The sequence below is a fragment of the Suncus etruscus genome, chromosome 13 (assembly GCF_024139225.1).
Source record: "Suncus etruscus isolate mSunEtr1 chromosome 13, mSunEtr1.pri.cur, whole genome shotgun sequence".
NCBI lineage: Eukaryota > Metazoa > Chordata > Mammalia > Eulipotyphla > Soricidae > Suncus > Suncus etruscus.
The window spans coordinates 85715543-85733206 of record NC_064860.1 but is presented as its reverse complement, the minus strand read 5'-3'; the positions used below and the strand labels follow the sequence as shown (position 1 = coordinate 85733206).

The 17664-nt window shown below is 38.6% G+C and overlaps 1 protein-coding gene across 3 annotated transcripts in view; it reads right to left on the bottom strand.

Moving 5' to 3' along the window:
• ALCAM (activated leukocyte cell adhesion molecule) overlaps nucleotides 1–14947 on the bottom strand; it is a 216572-nt gene extending 201625 nt beyond the window's left edge. For all 3 annotated transcript variants that reach the window (XM_049785682.1, XM_049785684.1, XM_049785683.1), the window contains exon 1: nucleotides 14702–14947. In XM_049785682.1, the coding sequence (XP_049641639.1) occupies nucleotides 14702–14774 (73 nt within the window). In that variant the 5' untranslated portion in view covers nucleotides 14775–14947. The remainder of the gene's footprint in view (nucleotides 1–14701) is intronic.
• Nucleotides 14948–17664: the final 2717 nt, after the last annotated feature.

Genomic DNA, 17664 nt, shown 5'->3' with positions numbered 1-17664 from the left:
GTCTCTAAATTTCTATTTAGAAAATGACTTCAGCTAAAAGAGGAAATAAGACAAAAAATTTGCCAATTGGAAATCACATCCACACAGCATTATTTCCAAAGACACAAATTGTTGGGCAATTTATGTAGGTTAAATTACTGAGTCAGACAACCTTTGATGTTAGTTTTCATATTAAAGGATTTTGTTCAGAATGAGAGCAGTCCACACATTGAAAACTGTGCCTAAAAAGTTAATATACTGATACTAATTATTTAGAAATTACTTCATTGTAATTTTGTATCAAAACAAGAATTTTTCTTGTGTAAATGTGACTAGTTCAATATGAAAGAAATAGCTTACACCTTTCTGCAAGATTTGAATATTTGTGAAGGGAAAAAAATCATCACTTACTAAGAAACTGAAAGCATATTTGACTCTGCACTTGTACCATGGTCAGCCTACTGTAGGAGACAGATCATTGAAAAGTAGCAGGAAGGTAGTATATAAAGAATATCTTATACAATAAAAATGTAGGAAAAAATCCAAAGCCAATTAATAAGAATTATTTAATTGAGCTCTATCTGTAAACAACATAGTGGAAGAAAACTACCTAAATTTACATTGGATGCTGGTTTTGAATGGTTATATTCAGTGAGCAGTTGAAACCAAAGATAGAGGCACCTGCTTAACCAAAGACATTTCATTGTTTTATTTTGTTTCATGTTTATCTTCCTTATTCTCCTTTGCTTACATATGGAATATTGAATTACATGAAAGACAACCTTGAATAATATAAGCAAAGCATCAAATGTGATTTGGAGAAGTCTGTATTTCATTTATTGTTGTGCTATTGGTGACCCACTGAAATATTTTAAGCCCAGCAGTTATGACTCTATTCATAGATCATTTTGATAGCAAGAATACAATGCAGTATATCCCATTTCAGGATAAGAACTGCTATAATTAACATAATACTATTATTAATGTTTAAATTTTGAGTATTTGTAAAGGACTTGGTTATTGGTTTTTCTTGGGGAGAGGAGAATTGAGGCTGAATCCAGTGATGCCCTGGGCTTTTATGATTCCTTTGTTCAGGGATGGGATGTAGGATAGCGCTGCACATAAGACAATCTTCATACCTGTACTATTTCTTCAGTTCTTGAATAGGTTGTTTTTATAAAATAACAGAATTCAGAGGCTATATCCATTAAATAATAGAAGATCACCTTAATTTACAGACATTTCTTGAGTGAAAAATAAACATGGAGTAAGGAGGTACCTGGGTTGGGTTATTTTATAAATCTCTTCAATATATGCTCATGAGAGTAAAATGGACTCATATTCATATATTCATAAAAGTAGGAATATTAACTGAAACACTTGAATAATGTATAATTTATTAAAAATATTATTCAGTATTAATGTATTAACCTTCACAGCAACCTTATGAGACAAACATTGTTACTCCCCTTGTATTGGTAAGTATTATTTATCCAGTCACCTAACAAGCAGGATGAAAAGTGAAGTCAAAAGTTTCAAAAATTGTAATTGGATTGAAGAACCCCTGCTCTCACTTTATAATTGAAAGTAAACCCAGGAACAAAGAGACAGTACAAGGAGTCAAGATGTTTGCCCTGCATGCAGTTGACTCGTTCCTGGCATCACATGGTCCGCAGAGAGCCACTGGGAGTGACCCTCAGGACTGAGCTTAGAGTAGTCTCAAAGCACTATAAAGCAAACACTTGCAAGAAAAGAAGAAAAGCAAACACACAAAAACACATTAATATAGAGGATTTATGGGCCGAGTGATAGAATAATGGATAGGGAGCTTTTCTTTCCTGCTCTTGGCCCACCAGAAATTCAATCCTTCGGACATGAGACAAGGAATGATCACTGAGCATGGAATCAGGAGTAAATCCTGAACTCTACTGGTTATAGTCAAATTTTGAAAAAATAATCATAAAATAAAATAAGAACTTAGCTTAATATATTTAAAGTTATAATAAGCTATCTGTCTCAACTCCCAATATTCCACAAAAATTAATTTCAATATAAAATGTTTAAAGAATTTCTCTTTTGCAGATAATTCTAAAATAAACAGGAAAACAAGGCTATTACATTAATTGTTAGCTGTTAAGCTGATCTACTATGTTGGATTACACAAATCTCTGTGAATGCAAAATTTCACTTTTAATAAAACTCTAAAGTGATATTTTTAATTTTTCAAATACTAATCCAAATAAAATAAGTATGACATATTCCAGAGTTCACTTTCCATTGATAGAAAAATTATTTTTATGATTAATTTCATATGGATCTTGGTGCATATATACTATAAATAAATATGTATCTACTGGAACCAGAGCAGTGACGCAAGCCTTAAGGCATCTGTTTTGCCTGCCCTAGCCTAGGACGGACCTCAGTTCGATCCCCCGGCATCCCATATGGGCCCCCAACCCAGGAATGATTTCTGAGCATCGGATTTCTGAGCCACCGGATGTGGCCAATAAAACAACCAAAAAAGGTACCTAAAATGTATCTAAAACATTTTTTTATGGTTGAACCATAAATACCATTATCATTTACCTCTAAATAAACTATACAAACTTCACAAAAGTAAATCCCATAAAAAGTAATAGTGTTGTGCACCAGAGTACCTACAATATATATATAGTTGAAAAGAAAGAGAAGACTGGGGCAGAGACAAAGGGGGAGAAAAAAAAAGTGCCAGTGTCATAGTAACAGTCTCGGGGGAAGGTAGAATAACTAGGGCATTGGTGGTGTGAAGTATGCACTAGCAAAGAAATGAGTGTAGGAATAAAACTCACTAAAACAATTTTTTAGGGACCAGAGAGATAGCACAGCAGTAGGGTGTTTACACCCCCTAACCTAGTACAGACCGCGGTTCGATCCCCCTGTGTCCCAAATGATCCCCCATGCCACAAGTGATTTCTGAGAGCATAGCCAGGAGTAACTTCTGAGTGTCACTGGCTGTGGCCCAAAAACTAAACTAAACTAAACTAAACTAAACTAAAATAAACCACTATTAACATTAAACTGATAGACTTTTAATAATTCCAGCATTAAAGTAGAGGTCACCAGAAAAATCAAAATTAGTATAAACATCTGACAGTGCTCATAATATTAATGTAGTAGAGCTCACTCTTTGAATTACAGTTTAAAAATGTACTTTGCGGGGCTGGGAAGGTGGCGCTAGAGGTAAGGTGTCTGCCTTGCAAGTGCTACCGTAGGAAGGACCGTGGTTCGATCCCCCGGCGTCCCATATGGTCCTTCCCAAGCCAGGAGCGATTTCTGAGCTCATAGCCAGGAGTAACCCCTGAGCGTCAAACGGGTATGGCCCAAAAACCAAAAAAAAAAAAAAAAAAAAATGTACTTTGCATTTAAAATGCAGTTTTTTCTTCAACATTATTACATAATAATTTAATATGTTTTCCTATAAGGTCTAACACATTTCAAAATTTAAAAATATATTCACTCCATTAATTTTGAGGAATTGTATTGATAAATTTAAAAATCATTCTTTTAAAACATGTGTTCATTTATTTCGTAACAGCTTTTGTTTGTGGAAAGATTGTAATTTAAGGCTTTAATTTTCCATTTGTACCAGTATTTTACCTTTGTAAATTGGTTGATGCAGGAGAAACTTTAAGACTTTGAGGCTCAGGAAATCGTGAGCATTTATGAAAACCCCCAAATGTTCTTACATATAACTGAAATGTATCTTCCAATCAGTAAAATGAGATTTTTTTCATGTACTATTTTGATACGAATAAGCTGACACAATATATGATTAATAAAGCATGGACTCATAATACACTTGATTGCATTACTCTGCTCATTTTACAAATGAGGAAACAGAAACAAGAGAAATCAAACTAATGCTCTGATCCAAAGCTCTTGGCAATGAAATCTGTGTTATGCATCAACAGATACCTATGAGCACTCTAAGTCTATAAAACGAAGCAGAGAATTGTGTTTTAAAACAGACGGGATGTAAAAAAATAAAAAATAAAATAAAAAAAATAAACAGACGGGATGTAAGTAAATACAAATTAGAAATAAACACTAAGTATTCAAGTAATTCAGACTCTCTCACCGCTTTGGATCAATTCTAAAAAATAACCTCCAAAACACACTAGAACTCTATTTTTTTATGTAACTATCATTTATATTACACCGGAGACACATAGTTTATCAGCAAAGAGGAAAATAGTCAAGTTGATAAAGGGTTCATCTTAATAAACACATACTTATTTGCCCTTCTCGTCAGATAAGAAAAGCAATTTTAATCTTAGACTAAATAGTCATTTCTAAAATAAAAATGCTAGTTGAAAACTAGATTATCATCCACCTGGCTTGGTTGAGTCGAGGGTTAATCTAACAGGATAAATCAAAATATGTATTACATATCATTCTTATATCTAAGAGCAAAATATTATTCTTAGTAAGAGTCAAGCACACATCTGGAAAAATGAAAAGCCAGCATAAACAATCTTGGAAAGTTGCATACTTATCACCAGGTAGACAAATGCTTTCAAACAATGTATACTTAATACAAGTGTGAACATTTAAACTTAAAAGCTAGGAGGAAATAGTTTTTAATTACAATATTTTCATATTTACAATATGAAATTACAGTATATTCATAAGAACCTAAACTCCACTACACATATCCATTGTTTTGCTTAAAAAGTGTAATAGCAGCATTTACTTATAAATTTTGGACATACAAATTATTAAACATTTGTCTATAATAAATAAATATAAAAAGTATGTTTATTGTGACTTTTATAATAAGTCCCCAAAAAGGAGAACATGGCATATTTAAGGACTTTGCTTTTGTTTTTGTTTTTGGAGGGTTTGGGGCCACACCCGGTGGTGCTCAGGGGTTTTACTTCTGGTTCTGAGCTCAAGAATTACTCCTGGCTTGCTTGAAGTACCATATATGATGCTGGGGACAAACCTGGGTCTGGCAGCATAGAAGGCAAATGGCCTACTCTCAGTGCTATTGATCTACCTCACTGATGTTTTTTTAAAATGTACGTAAGATAGCGTTTTTCAAATCAGTTTATTAAGGAATTTTGGCAAACCTCTAAAAATTAAGTTCTTAGAAAAATAATTTCATATATTAATCACTGGGGCTGGAAAGATGATAGGTTATAGGTGCATACAGGTGCATGTATGTACAACATTTGACAATATGTACAAACATTATTTCCAAATAATTGTGAAACTCTACATAACTAGCGTTAACAACACCTTTTAAGGGTCACATATTGCTGCATCTCAGCCCACTGGGGAAAGAAAAATATGGCTTATAATTATAAAGTTTATGCTCTGAAAGTTGCTATTTTATGTAGAAAGAGAATGATACGAATGAATGATAAAAAAACTGATTTTCTTAATCTTTGACCCTTTATAGGTACCAACCTCCATATAATTTTTTGTGTGTGAAGATGTGTGTAACCATATTTAGTTTTCTCATTTTCCCATATTATATATACATAAAAACTAACACATCCTGTGTAGTTTTAAAATTTATATTAATAGTACAGTGTCTTAGAGTAAGTTGAAGGAAAGGACAAACCTAAAAAAATCTTTTTTAGGAATTTTATCAAGATATATGCTAATTTTTTGTTTTGTTCTGTTTTTATTTTGGGGTCACACTCAGTGATGCTCAGGGGTTACTCCTGTTTCTGCCCTCAAGCATCATTCCTAGTAGTGAGTAGCATATGGAATGCTAGGGAGCAAATCCAGTTAGCTGTATGCAAGACAAATGCCCTTTCCACTGTGCTATCACTCTGGCCCCAATATATTTTATTTTATTTTAAAATAAAGCATTGTCTTTATTTTAAATATATTATTTGATAAAGGAATATACCACTAAATAATTAGCAAAAGTTTATACAAGATCTACCAGAGCATATATTTTAATATTTTTTCTTGTTGAGAATTTTAAAGATAGATTCTTTATAACTTAAATACACACAACATATATACTGTTTGATATATTATTTTAGAGTTTCTTTCCAAGGTAGGAATTTTTTATATATTCTGACTCAAAAGTTTCACTTAAAAAACATTTTTCTACCAACCGATTGCCCATGTGAATAAAAACATGTGTTAAAATTTTCACTATGAGAAACAATATACTTTTCTAAGAATTAAAAAAAATGAATTATGGTATATACAATAAGACTCATGCAACATGTTAACAAACAAGGTAAAGATGTAATTACTGATATAGAATAATATCTTAATTTACAAAATATGCTGCTTGATAAAAAGGCAAGGTGAAAATGAAGTATGTTTGTGTGTGTGTTCTCACTTGATTTGTTTGAAGGAGCAAGATTACATGCAAATATTTGCTAGTGTGTATTTGAATAAAATGAAAGAGATCAGGGGCCGGAGCGATGGTGTGGAGAGGTAAGGTGTCTGCCTTGCTGGCGCTAGCCTAGGACAGACCAGGGTTCTATCCCCTAATGTCCCATATGGTCCCCAAGCCAACTCCTGAGCATCTCTATGTGTCACCAAAAAAATTTTAAAAACTAAAAAAATGAGCAAGGTCGTCTTCTGACTCCCACAACTGGAAAGCAAACTAGGGAGATTATATAAAAACATTTCAACAACTTCCCCACCTTCAAAAACATGAAGCCATACTTTCTACACCTCAACATCTTTATTCATAACATTTTCTTAGCTCATCTTTTTGAGAACCTAGCTCAAATAATTTCTTAAAGAACTTTTCTAATTTCTTTCTGTTCTCCAAATTAAATACGGTCAATGTCATCTCAAATATTTTACCATATCTCATATTACATTACCAAAACTCCTAGCAAATAATTAACAGAGAGAACAAAATACCCTGAATAACAAGACCTTGACTACTGCATAGTAACTAGTTTATAGGAGTATCCCTAGCAACAGGCACAGCACTTTGTACATATTGATCTCTAAGTTGTTAATTCACATGAGTTTAGTCTTGGACTGACCAACAATGTGACCTTAAGCAAGTTACTAGTGACTGTGAGATTCTTTATAGATTTGCAGTCTTGAATCTTTGAGTCCAGATCTAAATGAAACTAAGAATAGTCTTATCTATCAAGACTTTGTTATTGAATTAACCTATAGTTTTGTCTACTTTAATAGTCAAAGAAGAAAATGAAGGGAAATAAACATTTAAGGACCATCCAATTTTAACAACAAACATCACATTTCTGATCAAACTTCTCATTACACTACTGACAATGATTTGCATGGTTTCATGCCATCAGCATCTTCCTCTCTCTTTTCACAGGTACATATGCACATAGTAAATTAAGGAAACATTTAGAATATTCATAATTGTGTTATAGGAAAAAAGAAGGTTTGAGTAGTATGCAAGTCTTATTAAGCATTGCTTGAAACTATAATCCAATTATAGTTTGCCAAAGGATTTAGAAAAAGGAGGAAATAGGTTGTGATCATAGAGTAAGAATATTCAGTAAGGGTTCTTGTTGCTACCAAATCACTCACTTGTATTGCTAAAGTAAGACTTAGACTTAATTTTGGCTTTAATGGCACACATGGTGGTAACTCAGGAGCTATTTCTCCCTCAAAGTTTTTGGTTATTTTGTCACTGGTGCTCAGACTACCAAACTGAGCCTCCAAGCAGAAAAATAAATAGCATTCCAGCCAACTCAGTGAGCTAACTATTGTGAAAGATGATTGCAAAAATCCTACCAGTTCTTCTTATCCTATTTATTCACACCTTTTGCAAGACACAAAGATTTCCCCATCCAAGAATCTGAACTGTGTTCGAGATTTATCTACACCAATAAATAGTCTGTACAGAAATGATGATTTCCCAGAATTCTTACATATGTTCGCTTTCTCAAAGTCAACTTCAACTAAGAAAAGTTTCAAAAATGAAAGACTGCAGGAGCGAATCCATTTTCCAGAAACAACCATCTTCTCACTTCCCACACAAAACTTCCTATGCAAAAACAATGGTAGACTACAGCAGAAAAAAGAAATCCAGCTCAAATCAAGATGACAACCAACGGTCCAGAGTGCCATCTTGCAAGATACTAAACTATATAAAATCATTGCTATTTAAATCCCCATGCTTTGAAGAATATTTATATATAGCATACTAAATGATAATAGAGTTGTTCAGGGCAATGTTCAGAGTGTATTCCTGGTTCTCAGTGTATTCTCTGGTGCTCAGAAGTGACTCCTAGTGTTATCCATATGTGGTTCCAGAATCAAATCAGGGTCTCTCATAAGCTCCAGCTCTTAACTGATAAAAAAAAGGAGTAGCTATCAACTCATTGTATGGTTACTCCATTTGTAAACAGGTGAATTCCATACCAAAGAACTTTCTAAACAATTAGGGAAATACTGGAAATATAGTAATAAATTTTCTTTAATGTTATTGAAAATTGTTAGTTTTCTATTAACAAGGACAAAATCTAGCATCCATTACTCTGTGTGCTTAAATCATATCCTTTTGCCTCCTCTACTTCTATTCACTTTGTAGGTTTTCTGAGTACTTGAAACACAGAGATAAGTTAGCTGAACCAAATAATAAAAGAATACTTCAATAAGAATGGTCAGTCCTGGCACAAATTCATCAAACTCTATTATTGACTGAGTTATATAAACACTCATAATAGATATAGTAGTTTAAATGGGCAATAAAATTGGATGGTTTGTTTTAGTTTTATAGGCATTTCTGTTAATTTTAGATCAAAATTGATAGTGAAGATACTGAGAACATTAAGAAGAATAAAGTGGAAAAATCAGCAATAAGACACAGATGCCACTAAAATAGGCTTTCCCTAGACAACTTCATACTCAAAATATCCCAGGCAAACTTCAAACACCACTGTTCTTGATACATATCAATTCATATCTTCTTTCAAATCATGGGATCCATACTACAATAAAGAGGGGCCAGGCCTTCTATCTCTTTCATACTTGATGTGAAAGTGGCAAACAATCTTTTATTGATATTTTAATGTACTTAAATTTAAGAGGGAGAAAATACATAATTTTTTCATAATGAGGAATGTTTTCTTATAGTTAAGTACTCTAAGACTGAAATATAGAGAGGCATATCATTAGTAATTATGTTGACCATATAATTTATCTTTCAAACTGCACTTTGGGGAGCAAAATGAACACCATTAACACTTAAATCAGCAAAACAGGCACATGTCTTGGATAGATTTGAAGAGTTAGTTCATGGAATGGTAGAGACAGGAGCTTTGGAGGGGAAGCAAAGGAAGAAGCAAGCAGAGAATTTGTATATCTAATTTCTGATTAATCTGTTTCAATATGTAACAAAGAAGATCAGACTCAAATAATCCAGTACCTCAATTCCAAGTCTAATTAAATAACCTTAATTAAGGTTACTTGAAAGGCAAGTGCTCTATCACTGATTAATAATTTACTACTAAAATAAAATATTGATATTCAAAAGAAATTCTCAAGTAATATTTATTAACCTTCATCCACAATTCCCAATCATCTTTCTTTATTATTCTAGTAAATTCACTTACTATCTACTATACCACCCAGACTTATGTTAAAAATGAGATGAGCTTTAATGAAAAGCAACAATGAGTAAAATTAAAGCTTGTGAAAAGAAAAATTTAAATTTCTATGTAAACAGAGTGGTCCAAAAGATAGTTGTGTCATCAATGCAAATCTACTGTTATCCTGCATATCTGGAATCTATAATACATATGTCTCTTTGACTTAAGAGTGTCAGGGACCTAGAACTCTGATGTTTCACACTACATAAATGAACACAACAAATGAGATGAGTCTGAGAATGAGAGAAAATAATTACACAAAACATTGAAAATGCTGACCAGTAAAAAGCTGCTATCTTACACACCATGTTATACAAACAACTCAGAGTTTTTAGTTTCTCAAAGGCTATATTTATTGGCATGAAAACTGCAAGAGGAAAAAGAAAAGGAGGTAAAAATGGAGCAGCAACATTTTGCCTGTCTTTAGTAAAATGATTGATGTAATAATTAAGTGGAACAAATTAAAGAGTATTATTCTATTACAGTGTAATAAAAATCTTAACAAATACAGAAACTTTATTTGAAAAATGCTAAATGTTTAACAAGGGAATTAACTAATTATACCAAAAGTAGGGACATGTTTTACATGAAGAGAAAAACTTTACAGATAAGAAATAAAAAAGAACAGAAAAATAATTTCCCCAATGCCATAACATTCCTATGTGACACAAACAAAAATTGAAACATACATAAAAATTTTATTAGACTTTATATAAGCTTTTTATGGGTTTCTAATTTTCAATATGTTGAGAATAATCAAGCACTTTCTTCCAAAATCTATTTAAAAAGATAAATTACTCTGGTGTTGTGAGAAAGTTCAGTGACTAACGTGTACTTTGCATGCAAGAGCTGTGTTCTTGGTATGTCATGGTTTGCAGAACACTACCAAGAGTAATCAATGAACACAGAGCTTGGAATAGTCCATGAGTCCTACTAGGTAAGTCTAACTCAAAACCAGAATAAATAATAATTAAATAAGCCACTGTTATTTGTCTAAAATGTCTTAAAAAGTTTAGAATCTGGTCATGGAAACATCTTGGGTTTCTAAAGATTTTAAAACAGGCTACTAGAATGCAGCTCAATAATAACAATAATGCTTTCCATGTTTGGGATCTCGAGATACAGCTTAAGAACCTTTTTATACTTACAACCACGTTGCACATCAATCTCTTTGCTTGCAAGTATTTTAAGGATGTGTCTATAAGATGTGCTCATGTGAGCATATTAACATCAATCCTCATTAATGTTTCATGGGAGGAACTACATATGCAGTTTATATAAATAGAGACCAGCTTCCAGAAAGAATGGGTTATACTCATGGGGGGTTTTTGAGACCAAAAATCTTGCCATGTTGGAGTCTCTTTTCCCAGGAATGAGTATCTAACTCCAGTCTATCACTTATTATACATCTACATTTACCTACCTACCTTTCTACTTTTCTCCCTATTCATATCTGATGGGAAAATCACAGATATGGTGAGTTTGTGAAAGTAAGGGAGAAATGGAAAATGGACAAATGGGATTCATTGACATTTTTCTAGTACAATATTTACAGGAATTGTTTTCATCCACACTGCCTGAAAGCATTAGAAAAATAAAAACTGGAAAATAAACGTAGTTTGCCCAGATCACATTTTACCCTGGGCAATTAGAAACAGAATTTTGAGCAGCCAGAAATCTCAGAGCACATCCTGTGTCTACTCTTGTACTTATTTGCAAGATAGCTGAACCCCCAAAAGGTGAAATGACTTGCTCAAGTGCCTGTAGGCAGATGGTGCTGAGCTGAGCCAGGCCTAGCCAAAGGTAAAAAAAGAAAACAAAAACAAGTACCAGTTTAACCGGAAATCGAACCTCATGAAATTGTAAAATGCTAATGGAATAAATAAATCTCTAAGAAAAAGCAATATTTACTGACTAATAAGCATCCTATATTTTAATTAATAATTATAATAGCCCCATATTAGGTAGTCTGAGAAAGATCATTATTCAGTTTATTTTTTTCCCCTAAACCTGTTACAATAAGTGTTTTTGTGTTCCAAACACCATGTCGCCCGGAGGCAGAGGGGAAAGCTTCTATATGTTCTAAAGTCTGTGTTGATGTCTTTGAATGAACCTTGAATCAGTGAATCAGAAAAAAATTCAGATGGGGTGCGCCGGGATAACTCCCAAGTGAATAGTTTAAACTGCAGATTGCAGATCCCACTGCCTTGTAAATAATCAAGAAAAGCATTTTTTTAAAGGCAATACAAAATGTCACCACAGGCTGACGCTCTTTCTACAAGAATAATGAGGTGCTTGTTCCCTGGAATGCTGAGCACATACTTCATGACGTTTCTGAGTTCAGTTTACATGGCTCAAGTCTATTTTCCCCTGTCTTCTACACAGGTAACATGCCGGGGCTCAAATACATCAGTGGTTTATGCAGCGATGACAGACGAGAAGAACTGTGGGCACAGTTCCATAAACTCAGATTGGGATCCTCTTCCGATTGGACACACACAACTAAAGGGACTGCATTCACGAAAGGCTGCAGGTAGGGAAGTCTTGGAGTCGCTTTGACAATGCCTGCTATTGGCAGCCTGCCCTCGGCAGGCTTACTCTGAAGTCTGGGCTCCTGGGGAGGAGCACATGGTCATCCAGGATGGAGTCCTGAATCTGGACCTAGTGGTGTGAATGGCCCTAGTGCATTCTTTTCCAAAAACGGGCAATGCACGGAAAAATTCGAGCACACACCACCCCGATTCAGTGAAGCCGGGGCTCTGAGACCCGGTATCTGCCAAGGTTGGACACGGTAGGAGAGCAGCACCCCTTTGCTAAGAGAACGCGGCAGCTCAGTACGGGATAGAATCCGGAGCCTGCGGGCGCCGGAAGAATCTCAATGAGATCTGAAAGCAGCATCGCCTCTCGCCTTGGCTGCAAAACCTGTCCTCCGGGGTGGTCCAACTGCTCATGCAAAAAGAAATGGGGGCATGTGCAGAGATCCGGGAGTTGGGTGTAGGGTATATGAAACATTCTCCAGGTTGCGAAAGGGTTACACTGAAAACCAACTGTGATCCTTGGACCTTTTCATTTCACAAACTACCTCTCCTTCCGCCTACTTTTTCTTAGCTAGGAAGCAGAGGGGGGGGGGAGAGAGAGAGAGAGAGAGAGAGAGAGAGAGAGAGAGAGAGAGAGAGAGAGAGAGAGAGAGAGAGAGAGAGAGAGAGGGGGATGGAGAGAGGGAGAGAGAAGAGAGAGAGAGAGAGAGAGAGAGAGAGAGAGAGAGAGAGAGAGAGAGAGAGGGGAGAGAGAGAGAGAGAGAGAGAGAGGGAGAGAGAGAGAGAGAGCAAGAGCGCTCTTCTCACTGTCCCCATTTTTGCCTGCCTAGGACAACCAGATTCTAAGAGAAAACACACACACACACACACACACACACACACACACACACACACACACACACACACACACTGGAAAATCCAAAATAGTGCCAGCCCCAAAGGGGTCAGTCCTGGCTATCTCTCTCCCAGGGTACTTTCCTCCTCCACCACCCTTTTGCTTTCAACCTGTTTCACTTCTCCCCTTCCACAACCCCCCACCCCAGAGCCAAGATTTGTCAAGGGACACCACTTCCTCCAGCCTGTACACCGCAGGTGAGCTCATTCCTCACCCCCAATATGTAACTTTCATAAAGAGAACCCAGAAAGAGAAGAAATCCCACCACTGAGATCTCCCATCACCCTTGCCAGCAAGAAGCTACACGAGTCCATCATCAAAGCTTGTGATCCTTAAGCTCCTGGCCTGACTTTCTCCCTTTCTCTTGGAGAGATCAGACTTCTCCAATCCCCCACCCAATCACTTCTCTGGCCTCACTTTGCAATAGGTCAAATGTGTGCAAAGATTAAAGATGTGGGGGGGGGAGGAAAGTAAAATATTTAGTAAATATTATTTTTAAAAGAAAGATCAGAGAAAGAAACTGAAATGAGGAGAAGAGGAAATAGGAGTTGCACTTGCCAGGCAAGGGCTACAAATCAAAACTTAAAAGGGAGGAGAGGAGAAAAATCACCCCCACCCAACCCCACCCTCCAATCCTTCCCATATAGTGAGAATCCACCAAGTCAAAGCCAGAAAGGCAGACAGAAAAGCCCTTTTAGCAACTACTGTGTCAAATGTCTCTAGATGACAGCATCAGGGGACATCTCTAGGGTGGAATTCCCGCCGAGGTATTTTATGATGGGGGTTTTGACTCTTCTATTTTCTTCTCCTTCCCCCCCTCCATAAGGCTCATTTACAGAACTGAAAACTGCAATACAGAATTACAGAATTATCACATGTCCTGGGGAGCAGGGGGGTGGAGGGTTGGCGGGGAAAGGAAGAAACGCAAACTCTCTTCACTCAGGTTCCCAAATCTGTTCCTTTCCTTGAGAACTGCATCCTTTGCCAGTTGCCAATCAATTCTACACCCACGACGCTCAGAAGGCCACCCGGGCTGGCTGGCAACTGAAAGTTGGGGGGGGGGGGGTAGGGAGGGTGACACGCTGTTAAAACTCAAAGCAAGCTTCAGGCGGCTTTTCAAGCAAGTGCTGAAAGTCCTCTCCAGCTCCCCCAACACCTCCCTTCCTCTTCTTCAACTCAGATCAAGGGGAAGTTAATCAAACACCCAGAAAAAAAAAAAAAAAGTGAAGCGGTTATTGCCTAGAAGAGCTAGGCGACAGGAAAACTGCCCGGAGCGCAGTGACGTGGACTTTAGATCACCAACAACTGGGAAGACAGTGAAGGCAAGGCAGAGAGCTCGCCAGCTAGTGGGGGGTAACATAGCAGAGCCAGAATAATCCTGCCACCCCCAAGGACCCCCGCAGCCTACTCCCCACCCCCTGGGCCGCACCCAAAGTTCCTGGAGATTGAACCAGCGCCCCCCGATCGCTTCCCAAACTTGAGCCAAATGGCACGACCCAAGTGACCAAGAGCACCCACCAGCCAGATGCGTTCAGGACCCGCCATCCTCTTCCTAGCTCTCCCATGCATCTGGGCGCATGCATGGGGGTGGGGGGGCGCAAAGCCCAGGAGACTTGGGAGTGCAACCTTAGGAAATCAACCCTGAACCCTTATTTTTCCCAGGTCTATCAGCCTGGGGTCCCACTCACCTGGCCTGAGGACAGCAGCTGTGATCAAGAGGCTGAAGACCAGACGGCAGGAGGGGGTTGCCTTCGAAGCCATATTCCTATTCCTCCTCCTCTTCTTCTTCCTCCTCCTCCTCCTCCTCCTCCTCCTCCTCTGGGGGCCTCCGCCGCAGGAGCAGGAGGGGGCGTCGTCCTTGGCCCCACACTGGCCTGCGCAGCACTCTCTGGTCTGGTCTCAGGACGCTCGAGAAGGGCTTCTTCACCCAACAAGACTTACTACACACACACACAGTGGCACCCCCTTTTCCCCCTCAAGCACCTTGAGGTTGAGGAGGAGGGGGAGTAAGAAGGTGTCCACGCCTGCAAACTTTCCAACCAAGGCGATGCCCCTCAACTCCTTCTTGACGCCCCCCCCCCAAAAAAAATTGACTATCGCCCTGGGGCTCTCAAGGCTGCATGCAATGCTGTGCAATCCTGGGACCCGCCGACTGACTGATTGACTCCCTTTTCCTCCTCCTTCTTCCCGAAGAGACACACGAGTTCTTTGGCAAAGGTGGACGTTGTTCTTTTTTGGGGGGGGGGGCTGCGGGGGGGTTGGTTTTCTTCTTGCAATAATAATTCTTCTTGCAATAATAATTCTTGTTGCAATAATAATTCTTCTTCTTGCAATAATAAGAATTCTTATAGTAGTGCTAATGGGCAGTAAAGGCGAGGTGCATCCATCCAATGCCCGGTGCAGGCAGCAGCAGGTTCTGGAAGTGTCTCCTCAGGTGGCGGCAGCAGCAGCAGCAGCAGCAGCTGTGACAGGCTCTGTGGCTCTCTGAGGGCTGCTCTGAGTGGAGCAACTGGAAGGCGTGTGTGGAAGCAGCTTCTTCTCCTCCTCCCCTTCCCTCCCTCTCTTTTCCCCTCCCTCCTTGCCTCCCTCCGCTCAGCAGACGCTAAGGCGGGAGCAGGTGGTTGCCGCGCGGCTCCGCAGCCTAGAGGCGCTGCAGGACCGACGACGAGTTTCCGTCTGGCGAGGGAAAGGCGCTCAGAGGTGCGGGACGCGCTCATTGGTCGGTCGGCGCCGGAGTGGGCGTGGCCAGAGCTTAGCCACGTCCCACGGCCGCGCCCGCCAAAGAGGAACCGACACCGAAGTCACTGTCGCGGACGCGCGCGCCCCCGCACCCTATAGGTGGCGGCCCCGGTGACTTCCCTGAATCTTTATTTATTTATTTATTTATTTATTTATTTATTTATTTATTTATTTATCCCCCCCCCGCGTCTTTCTCACATTCTTTTTCCCTTCCGGCTTCAGCCCAGTTTGCCAAAGTCCAGTCGCCCCTTTGCTGGTTTGGGGCGGTGGTGCCAGATGTAAGGCATCTGCCTTGCAAGTTCTACCACTAGAACTGACCGCGGTTCGACTCCCCAGTCCGGATCCCCGTAGGGTCGCCCAAGCCAGGAGCAATTTCTGAGCGCAGAACCAGGAGCAAACAGAATAGAAATCATTGCTCTTTTCTTAGCCCCATTTGGCTCAGGGACTTTTTTTTTTTTTGACAGATCCCAAGCTTGCAACTTTCTTTTTCTTTCTTTTTATTTTATTTATTTATTTTTTAAATAGAGGCATGGGGGGCATTCAGCTTTGGAAAAAGGGCTGAAAGAGATTGTTTTGCAAAGGTGCAAACTCGTCACCCCGGTGTTGCAAGCAGCTGCTCTCCGTGGGGCTGCAAGCAGTTGGCACAAGATGTCATTGGCCTTCGCGTGCTGTCTCCCCATGCACCGTCCGTCCCCCCCCCCCCCAACACACACACACACACACACACACACACACACACACACACACACACCTTCTTGGGGGTGGGAAGGAAGATCTCCTGAAATCGACTAGTCAGTACCGAACCTGAAAAAAAAAATCTTTATTTGAAATCAGAAATTTGCAAACCATACTGTCGCACGGATTTTTTTTTCTTTCCCCCAAAGTCTAGCAAAGCAAGAGCGCCCGATTTTTTTTTTTTATTTATCTCAGGTGACTTCGGAGAAAAATCTTCAAGTTGCTCAGATAAAATAATAATAAAAAAAAAAAAAGCCAAGATCGGTTCTTCTGTTTAATGCAAAAATCAGATGCACGCTCTTCTCTGTCCTTTTCTCCCAAGCAGAGTATGAGGAAGCTGTGATGCTTTTAAATTAGTCGGGGAGGGGAAAAAAAAAACATGAACTGGTAGTTTCCTCTAGGGAGGAACTGACGAAAGCCCCAGGACTTGAATATCTAGAATGTAGGATCACTATATCGCATCCCCCCGATGCATAATGATATCTTGGTCCCGGAACCAGGTAGCTAAAGGATTGAAATGCTTTTTCTTACATCACAGGATAACGCCTCGGAGTGGCTGCTTTGGGCAGAGAATGCCAACGAGCAAGCAATCATCAGAGATTGCGTTTTTTATTAAAAGGTTTGGATTAAGGCAGCTAGAAGGGACTAGGAGAGGTGCATGTTACATAGCTGCAGAAAACGCTTGCGCGCACACAACACACACACACACACACACACACACACACACATCCCATGCACACAAAGTCTTTGAATTTATTTTATGTGCATGCTAGAAACTTGCCCATCTCGTCCTCCCGGTTCTCCTTACATTAACATTATTCCAGAACAGAGCTGTTAAGACTATTTTTCCATTCAAAAACTAGTTTCCCCACTTGGTTTTAATATTGACATTTCATTTGCACCTTAGAGACCAAGAAGGCTAATGATAAGAGGCAAATGCCCTTTAATTTCATATTTTCTGAGCTTACTTTTGTTTGAAATGTTTGAATTTGATGGAATCCTTTAGGGACTTGTTAGCTGAGACTCTTAAGGAGTTTACTAGAACAAATCATTGTAAATCTATTATGATATTGCCCCCACGATGTTTAACCCTTTTTGGGGGGGGGGGATGAGCAGGAATTAATATAGCATAATTTTACAAAGTAGTTCTGGGAAAGATATTGATTTGGTCCCTGAC